The sequence below is a fragment of the Sprattus sprattus genome, assembly GCF_963457725.1.
Source record: "Sprattus sprattus genome assembly, chromosome: 20".
Lineage (NCBI taxonomy): Eukaryota > Metazoa > Chordata > Actinopteri > Clupeiformes > Clupeidae > Sprattus > Sprattus sprattus.
In genome coordinates, this window is record NC_137918.1 from 13,838,240 (window position 1) to 13,848,583 (window position 10,344).

At 45.6% G+C, this 10,344-nt stretch overlaps 1 protein-coding gene across 1 annotated transcript in view; it reads left to right on the plus strand.

Annotated features, from left to right (window-relative positions):
- Positions 1-3,762: 3,762 nt before the first annotated feature.
- sema4ab (sema domain, immunoglobulin domain (Ig), transmembrane domain (TM) and short cytoplasmic domain, (semaphorin) 4Ab) overlaps positions 3,763-10,344 on the plus strand; it is a gene marked incomplete at both ends in the record, with an annotated part of 33,911 nt that continues 27,329 nt past the window's right edge. The window contains one exon of the mRNA XM_080859699.1: positions 3,763-3,859. Within this exon, the coding sequence (XP_080715825.1) occupies positions 3,763-3,859 (97 nt within the window). The remainder of the gene's footprint in view (positions 3,860-10,344) is intronic.

A 10,344-nucleotide genomic window follows, 5' to 3' on the forward strand; every position in this document is an offset into this window, starting at 1 on the left:
GCTAGCTGGCGTAGAAGAGTCTAGGGAGACGGAGGGACTAATGGAAGGGTTGAGTGAGAGGGAAAAGATGATGGAGAGATGGGGTCTTGAGGCAGATAAAAGGAATAAATCTGTGGAAGAGAGCGGGAGGTTGGAGGGAGTAACTGAAGAGAGAGAGAGAGAGAAAGAGAGAGATAGAGAAGAAGAGAGGTATGAAAAAAGGAAAGAGGATGTGCAAGGGTGGTTTGTGGTGATTTGAGGCTCTAATGACACATTGAGTTTTTTTGTGTGTGTGCCTGTTTTTGTGACTGTTTGACTGTGTGTGGGTGTGTGTGGTGTGTGTGTGTGTGGTGCGTGTGGTGTGTGTGTGTGCGCGCACACGTGGACTGGCACATGGGCGATTCCCATGGCCACTGGATTTGGGTGTGGTTTGCTTTTCTCATACTGACAGAAATCCTGTATGTCAGAAAGAATTCCAAAACCCCATGGGGCGTTGGGGGGGTGGGTGTGTGTGTGTGTGTGTGTGTGTGTGTGTGTGTGTGTGTGTGTGTGTTTGGGGGTGGGGGCTCTGAGAAATTGACTCCATGTAATCACTCCCTACTCCCTCAGCCACTAGTATGGCAGTTGACGGATATATATTTACACTCTGCGCTGGAAAAGGCCGGCCTCCCATGGCTAAACCCATTATGGCGACTGAAGCCCAGTGCAGAGTGCCGAGAAGGGCGGTCAGCCGGTTAGCCTCCCTGATCCTCTGGGCTAGGTGATTTGAACCGGGGCCTCTCCACTGCCGCGCCTGTTAAAATAGACTCCGATATGCCAAGGGCGTCTCAGACTCTCTGAGTGGAAGCTTTGATGGGCTTGTTGTTGGTGCGGATCTCAGTAGGCTCCCAGACCTCCCCTGTTGACTACAGGAGCACCACGAGAGGACATTTTGGAAATGGTCTGGGTTATGTTGCAGATATTGATTCGGAAATTGGTGTCGGGACTTGAGTGAATAATAGGTCATGAGTTTTGGAGTTGGAAACACGTTGTATACGTGGTCAAGTCAGAGTGCTTGAGTCACAAGGCTTGAGTCATTTCTGGTGTGAAACTACCGGTAGTGTACTAATACCAATAAAAGATGCGATAGTTCAGATATTTCAACAGCCTGGCTGAGGGCAATTCTGGGAAAACCCTGTCAAAGCCATTGCAAGTAAAACGGACCCATGTCAGTTACTGAGTTTAGATTTGTTTTTTTTTCTCCTCAGAACGTATTTATTGACATGCCAGAATATGAGCAGAGCCTGACAAAGTATCACAACAATAAGTGTAGGTTGTGTAGCTTCAGAAACCAGCCCCAGCCGTTATAAAGGTGCCAAGTCAGTGAAGGCTTCTGTTGTGTTACCACCTTACTCACTGTCAGGTGTCAGTGTCATGCTTACAGGAATGTACAGCATTACGTTGCCATCCTCACAAAGTAAGACTTAGTAAGACTTTATTTATGTAGCACATTTCGTACAAGAGTTTTAAATTCAAAGTGCTTTCCATAAAATCAATAAAAGCAAGCAGCAGGAGCAATACATGGAGTGAAAGACAAATCAAAGTGATCAACATCGTACCAGAACCTGGTGTTCTGACAGGCTTCTTGGATTACTAAAATCATGATAAAAGGAATAAAAGTCATAAAACCCTTAAAACAGGTTAAAAGAGAAAAAGTTAAAATACTGCAAGTTACAGAGAAATAAATAGTGCCAGATAAAATGAATAAACAAAGGACTCTCAACTCACTCACTCACATGGTTTCTCCCGTGGTCAGGTCAGGCATTCTAGTTGTGTCTTTATACATTCTTAAATTGTATTTATATATAAATAAAGTATTTGGCCAATGGTTTAATGGTATTTATAACTGAAGCTGCTTAATGAATGGCATTAATGACTGGAGCTGTCCCAGGTCGCTGTTAACCGATTCCTGCCCATACACTCCAGGGCCCTGGAGTGGCCAGCCACTGGGTAAAGACTGACATATCTGTGTTAATCCTAGGCGCTTACCGTATCGCGCCGTAATCCTGTTATGTGTAGGCTATGGCAGCGATGCGGTGCACTCTGGGTTTGGCAGAAGAAGCCTCTTTAAAGGAAGCCCAAGTCGACCTCAAGTCTGTTGCAGATGAAGCATGTTCTTGGATTCGGCCCCAGATCAGGGTCAGCTGTGTCGTCTGGGAGTCATTTACTTGTGTCCCAAACATTGAGGTCAGAATTTGTAGAATGTTGTTTTTTTTCCCCCTCTGGCTATGCTTTGGGTGGGAAACATACTGTATCAAACACTGCAACCTTAAATACACACTATGGAAACGTCGCACAGTAAGACACAGTTCGCTCCATTTTAGTGGAACAGACTTCGCTGAAAGTCCACTAAATAATGGTTCTGCTGCTTCTCAGCAGCTGTACTGCATTTCAGTGTAATATGCATCATAAATGTTATAAGAATCATATGAACTACGTGTTGAAGTCGATCCTGAAACAGTTGCATTATTGCTGCACTGCTTCCATCTTCAGCTTTAAAGGCACCCGGTGCAACATTGGGGCATCAAAATGGAAATATTCTGGATAAGACAATCTTTATGATATTGACATTTACTTCACCAAAGGCACTGGGTGCCTTTAAGCGCTGTCACCAGTTGTTCATCACTAGCTCTTTGTTAAAATGATGTACGTCAGCATCTTAGCAGCGATCCATCACAAGCACTGCCTGAGGATGTAGCCTATGGCTCTACACCACCCCTTTAAAGTACTGGGGGGTCATTTGGCTTGACCTGTGTTCGCTCTCTCTTCCACCTCGTCCGTTTCAAAGTCCTCAACACCAAACCATATAGCAGTGTTGTCACATGAGCCAATGAGAGGCCTCAGAAGTAACGCAGGTTTGCCTTGAGGGCATCACGAGATTCATTTCCTATCCGCTCGCAGGCGTAGAAACGAAAGAGGAAGGGTGCCTCAATACCCTGCCCACACCAGGAAAAATGAATCATACTATGCACACCCATCGTCGAGCTCTCTGTCTCTCACTATTGCACTTGTTCTTTGGTCGCCATTCAGTCCAATTTGAGGAGATGTACCAGTGGCCTAGCGTAGTATTACGAGTGCATGTAGGAAATGTCAGGGGTTAACAAACAGGTCAGAAACAAATCTCTCTCGCTCTGTCTCTCTCTCTGTCTCTCTGTTTCTGTCTCTGTCTCTCGCTCTGTCTCTGTCTCTGTCTCTGTCTCTGTCTCTGTCTCTCTCTCTGTCTCTGTCTCTCTCTCTGTCTCTGTCTCTCTCTATATCTCAGTCTCTGTCTATGTCTCTCTCTCTGTCTCTGTCTCTCGCTCTGTCTCTCTCTTTCTGTCTCTCTCTGTCTCTGTCTGTCTCCACTCCTCTGTCTCTCTCCGTCTCTGTCTCTGTCTGTCTGTCTGTTTCTCTGTCTCTCTCTCTCTCTCTCTCTCCCCGTCTCTGTCTCTGTCTCTGTGTCTGTCTCTCTGTCTGTCTGTCTGTCTCCACTCCTTCACAACTGAAGTGGGAGGGAAACTATCAGACACATCTTTAACACCCTCTCTTGCTTTGACAGATGCGATGACTGCAGCCTCCAGTGAACCTAGGACGGGCCATCGCCGGGGGGGGCGTCTCCACACCGATACTGAGGCTGACAACACTCACAGCAACCATCAGTCTAAGAGTCCACGCTAGGCTCTCCGCACGCCTGACGACTCACCCGCTCGCTCACTCTGCCACCCTTCCTCCCTCCATCCCTCCCTGCCTCTACCTCCGGCCAGGATGGCCCAGTTGGCCTCCATTTGGGTTGTCCTCATACTGCTGTACGCGCTCGGGTGTTGCCAGGGCGATGCCATCCCCAGGGTCTCCTTCCCCATTGGTGAGTCAAAGATAAACCTCTGGTTAATGTTTGTGTGTGTGTGTGTTTAACCTCAGGCAAAATTCTTGCAGATCCTAACGATTTAGCCGTAGGGTTTGCCAAATTATTGTTGGTCTTAAAGATTTTTTGCCAAATCTATGTAGATGCCACAGATCAGTCTTGAGAGTTTGGGCCCAGGTCCAAGATGGCACACCACCAACTAAATTCCATTATTCCCCCAAGACCCAGTTTTTGTTTTGGAGATGATTTTGATGTAAATGGTTTGCTTTGATCCAGAAAGCTGTACAAACAAACCCCTCTTTAATTGCACTCTTCTAAACCTTTGGGTCCTTCCTAAAAGCTTACTGACATTCTTTGTCAATGATTTGGATGATAAGTCCATTGTTTAAAAAAACAAACATGCAAAAGGATTAATAAATGTGTAATCATTGAGAAGAGACACCGTGCTTAATGTTCTGTTTCAGAATTATATACGCAGTGAAATGGTTTAGCCAGAAAAGGTTGCAGTGGGGGAAAAAGAAAGTCAAAAACAAGACTTATCGCTGGTTTAATTGGGTCTGTCCAGACTTACTTGGAAAACTCTGTCTTGACTTGCCCCATTTTAAATGATTTTTTAGTTAGCGAAATGCCTGAGAACATAGAACATGTAGCAACTAAGTAGCCCATTCAGACAGTGCGTGACCATATGGAACAAAAATAGTCAACACCGAAACTTCTTCCGACACAGTGGCGACAAGAAAGAGTCTGTCAGATTGCACACACACACACACACACACACACACACACACACACACACACACACACACACAGGCACACACACAGCTAATAACCTTTGTTTTATGCACTTATTCCACCTTTGTTCCACTGTGCTGTGTCTGTGTATTCCGCGGTTGAGAGATGGCTGTGGTTGTACGGTCATGGGTGTTATGATGGTGGAAGGAGGTGTGAATGGTGTTACTGTCAGTATCTTCTGTGGGTGAAGGGGGTCAGAGGTGCAACTGCCCTGGAGATATGTCTGGCACATGTCTTCGATTCTGACGTTCAGTACTGTTTCGTGGACTAACTTTTGGAAGCACAAGATGTCCTCCTCTTGTGGATCATGTAATGTCGGCTTCGGAGAGAGTTCAGCGTAGCAAGTAGACTTTGTTGTCCTGTCCCACTGTAAGCCCCCTTTTGAACTCCAGTAATTGCTTTAACCCCGAAGCTAACATTGCACTAACAAGCTGTAGTCCACGTCACAAATACAAAGGCCAAGAGTCGAAAAACATCGCTACAGTTTGAACAATGTAGACTATTGGCACAAAATGTCAGCCATTAATTACCACCGCAAACGGCCTCAAACCCAATGTACCGGAATTTGATTAGATATGAAATGTTCTGGCATACTTTCGGGAGAATTGTATCCACCTTACATGCTATTCAGAAAGGATAATGAGGTAGGCCTACAGTATACTCAGTCCACGAAAGGCCACTTTGGTCTTAGTTTGCAATAATATATCCACTCAAATTGCACAGCAGAAACGTTTGAAGGGCAAATGTACTGTATGGCTAGCCTGACGATGTCATACTCATAATTCTAGTCAGAATATGAGTCTGAGACCGAACTCTTTGTGATTATGGGCTGTGATTATGGGGCGTATTTCAACGAACCAGGAAAGAAAATTCCTCTTCGCTGAATTGGATACCTAGAACCAATCAGAGCAACGTAGTATTACCATGATCTGACAGATTAAACTTTTACCTGATCCCGTAGGAAGGACGGCAAAAACATCTTTTCAATCGACAAATGCCTTGATCGCGTTTCTCTGTTCCTCTTTCAAAATGAATGCGCTGTCAATATCTGCTGAGATATGCCTGCTCACGTTACTTAATTAGCACTCAAGGCTAGAAGCTACCATTAGTTTCAATGATTTTTTTGGCCAACGCGTTAGCATAACCGATCAATAATGGTCTAGAGTGCTTTAGTTAGGACCTAAAATCCTCGGCAACACTCGTTTTGCGTATACACAACTAACCGAGTCAATGTAGACATAAAAAAGTCGTGTAGATAGCTTAAATCATATAAAATATGTCCCACTAAGCTCCCGAGACGGCGCCATCTTTGTTCGATGTATATTCCGGTATATTCTATCTATATCTGTCCATCAACGTATAAAGCCCGCCCAATTTGATTGGTTTAGATTGCTTTCTCAACCTTTTTGAAACGTTAAATCTCTCCCAACTAGCTCGATTCCAGACTGAATCTCCCAGACCAAAAATTTTGTGGGCGGAGTTCAGGCTGGTATCCAGGCTACTGTATGGCAGTTCAGAAGAATGGAAGTGTGTGTCTTTTAGAGGATGTGAAACAAGTAGCCTAATACCTCTTTCGGCTGACTGTCTGATCTACATGAGCAGTTGCCGTGATAGAGTGCTTTCGGAAGTTCCTTCTTCACTTCCTCTCTTAACAGTGTCTCTTTATGCTACATCTGCCCGCTAATGGAGGCCTATTATAAATGTGACCTTTGGCACTTGGGGTCGCACCAAGAAGCCTAATTCTTTGAAAAGAAATGAACATTTCTAAGATTATCTGGCCTTTTGTGTTCTGAGAACTCACCCTGGGGCAGTGGTTTTCTACGCAACAGTAATAGTTGGTCTTCAGTTATCGACTCGGTTTGTGGTGGGTTATTTATGTAATTGTCAACAGTTTCGTCTTTAAAAATTCAACAAGCACCTTGCAGAATGTTTTCTTTCAAATCGTTTTTCAACTGACCTCCTGTTGATAACCACCATGTCTGAACTGTTATCGATCCTTAGGCCTACCACCATGAGCTAGTAAAAATAATAATAATAATACATTTCATTTAAAGCGCCTTTCATGACACCAAAGGTCACTTCACAAACAATCATCTCATAGAAATAAATAAAAATAAGAAAAATAAAGTCAGTCAGTCAGTCAGTCCATAAGCTATCTTGAAGAAATAAAGTAGTCTTGAGGGACGCATAAACGGAACAACAGGGGCACCTCTTAAAATGTATGCTTGTGTGAGAACCTGTGGTATGAAGAAGTGCACAGGGAGACAGAAGCAGGGCTGAGAAAGAGAAGTGAGTGGAGGAAGTGGGTAAGTGGTGGGTTGCAGACAGAGATCATGGCTATTCGCTTAGACCTATGCTGGCCTTGCGTTGTTGTGGTTGGTGAAGAATGGAGGCCTTGTTTGCTTTAGTAGGGCACAGTGTTAAATTCGAGGCTTGTTCTCTTGTGCAAGAGCTCCGAGGAGGGCAGACAGGGTCAGTGGGCTTTAAATTTAAAAACAAAACAAAAAGACCTATCCTCTGAGAGTTGTTTCTGCTTAAGCACCCCACTTTTTTTTCCTCAAGATATCCAGACTGTGATTCCACATCAAGCACGTCTCCTGTGTCTCAGCTTTTCAGTAAGCGCATTCTAAGAACTGGCAGCACTCCTGAACATGTCGGACCAGATTGGAGGCCAATATTGGCCCCCGTACAGGGATCAGCACTGTCTGCAGGGGCGAAAATTGGCAGGCCAGCGGTTGGACGTTCAAACCCACCCCCCCCCCCCCCCCCCCCCCAGTACCTTGTTTGCGGATTAAAGGGCTTAGTTGTTGCCTGTGGTGCTCCCAGGTCCCCCCCTCCACTTGCTGTGCGGACCCTAGAGTTGCTTTGCAGGAACAGCCATGTCTGCCACCTCCTCTGAAGGGTGCTGATGTCATGGGTGTGGACCAAAATCCATCTGAAAGTTGGATGTCCTCGAGTTGTTTGGAGCAGAAACTCCTAACTCGATGTTGCCAAGGCAACACTCCTAGCTCGATGATGCCAAGTTTGTGACTTTTCCTAAGCGCTGTATATGTGACAGAAACGTCAGTGCTGGTGAGCAAATGGGGTCAAAACCTACTTTGCCAAATGCACAAAGTCAAACAATCTTTAATGGATGCTCACAAAGTGCCGTGTTAACTCAAGTCAAATGTATTTATAAAGCACATTTAAAAACAACCCGCGTTTACCAATTAAATTAAATCTCAATAAAATTTCAAAACAAATAGAAAACAGAAACAAAACAATTATATCATGAAAAACACTCAACTAAGCATCTATATACACAGAAAGCAAATACAAATGATCAACTCAAATCAGGAGGATCCAAATACTTAAGTATATAAGTAGGTTTTGAGCCTGGACTTGAAGGGTCATATAGGGGGCTGATCTTATAGAGAGGGGGACGCTGTTCTACAGTCTAGGGGCTGCAACAGCTAAAGCGCGGTCACCTCTTGATTTAAGATTAGATTGGGGGACGGCCAGGAGCCCTAATTTAGACGACCTGAGGGCCTGGCGGTGGAATAAGAGGTTAAGAGGTCTGTCATATAAGATACCCACACGTGATATTTAGATGCTCTGAGAGCTCGATCGGAGCTCAGGAAGCTGACATGATGTGATGTTTTAGTTAGAGTTCCTGTAACTTGGGCTGAGGCTTTTGAGAGTCGGTATAGAGAGGCTCTATTTAGCTTGACATCCGCTCCAAAAAGAGAACGATATACAACTGCGTATATGTAAGTCTCAAACGACGACGACAAAAAAAACTAGTTTTGGCGAGGACTTCTTCTTTTGTTTTGAAACGTCATTTGCCAGTTTTGAGGAAATGCATCCACAGTGCATATTTCACTTCCTGCAACCCCAATCCCATGAGGCCTTGTTAAAGCCACAACACCAGAGAGTGCTGGTTGGCGCCTGTGTGGTGTGGGAAGTGGCTGGCCACTGAGGCCAGTTCTCAGTGTTGCATCTTTTTTCAGTGTTACAACATTAGGGCTTTGGACTCCATCACTTCTTTTAAATCCCACCTCAAAACCAATCTTTTTATATCTGCCTTCTCCTAAAGTCCTGGTTTCTGTTTTTTCTTTTCTGTATTGTTTTTGAATGCACTGTTTTAAATTGCTATTGTGACCCTGTTAAGCACCTTGAGACATCTTTGTATGTGAAAGTGTGCTATACAAATAAAATGGATTATTGTTATTATTATCTTTTAAAACGACTGACCTTACATCAACTCCCTAAGGATCTTGACCACTGCTTCCCTTACCTTGACCGGGGAGGAAAGAAAAGCCAGCTCACTTTAATTTGTGAAGGCAAGCACTTTTGAAGGAAGGGTGTAATCACAAAACGTAAGGTTCCCATGCTGAAGTTTGCACTTGGACAAATATTCAAGCAATGGATCGACACTCTTCCACACACACGCACACGCACACGCACACGCACACGCACACGCACACCAGGGTGGGAAATTTACACATTTTTTGCCCCCACTTACTAAAAATCCTGTTAGTTACACGTATTTTCCCCCGCTGACACGAAGTATGAGTAAGTACGTGCATGGTGAGTAATGCAGCGGAAAGACACATGGTAATGCTATTGTTTGTGCTTGCCCCAATCCAGGGAGGCCTGGAAGAGAGACTGCCCGTCAGGGGTGAGTCACCCCTGGGGATTAAGTCTCATCGTGGCCCCAGGCATCTCAGGCCAGGCTCTGGGACTAGGCCATCTACCTGGGGAGGGGTTGGGGAAGGCATAAGTGCACGGACAGGTAGAGCGAGGGATTCCTCCTAATTCCCCGGAGCACTAGCAGCAGCAGCATGGGAGAGAGAGGCAGCCTCTCTCTCTCTCTCTCTCTCTCTCTCTCTCTCCCCCCCCCCCCGAGGACTAGCAGCAGTAGCAGCATGGGAGAAGGAGGCAGTTGATCCCCTCTTACCTCTGCAAAACACACACGTGGTGGCCTGCTCATTTCATAACAGTCTTCTGTCTCTCTCTCTCTCTCTCTCTCTCTCTCTCTGTCTCTCTCTCTGTCTCTCTCCCTCGCCCCCCCCCCCCTCTCTCTCTGTCACTCTCCATCTCTCTCTCTACCTACCTCTCTCTCTCTCCCTCTCTCTCTGTCACTCTCCCTCTCTCTCTCTCACTCTCTCTGTCTGTCACTCCCTCTCTCTCCCTTTCTCATTCTCGTTTTCTCCCTCTCCCAGGGACTCTTTGCGTTCTTTTGAACTTTTACTTGTTGGCCTGTGTCTGCGCACTGCGTCGACCTGAGCAATCTTTGCACGGCGACTGGCCTGGGGCCAAGTTGTTACACAACATAAAAATCAACAAAGTGGGTTTGGGTGTACAGTTCACCTCTCAACCGTCAGCTCTCCGTTAGGGATCTCCACTGCTCTGTCTAGTTCCTAATGCACTGTGTTACATGAGCTTCGCTTTGGGAAGGAGTGCACAAGAAAACGAAGAGACGCTTAGGACTTTGTTTGCTCGGACTCTCATTCTTTCTCTGATCCACACTCAAACACACACACGAATGCACACACACACACACACACACACGCACACACGCACACACGCACACACGCACGCACGCACGCACGCACGCACACGCACACACACACACAAATACCCTAGGGCTCTCTGACACCACAAACACAGCTGAACTTTAAAGTTCCCTTATAGCCCCAAAACAGACTCAT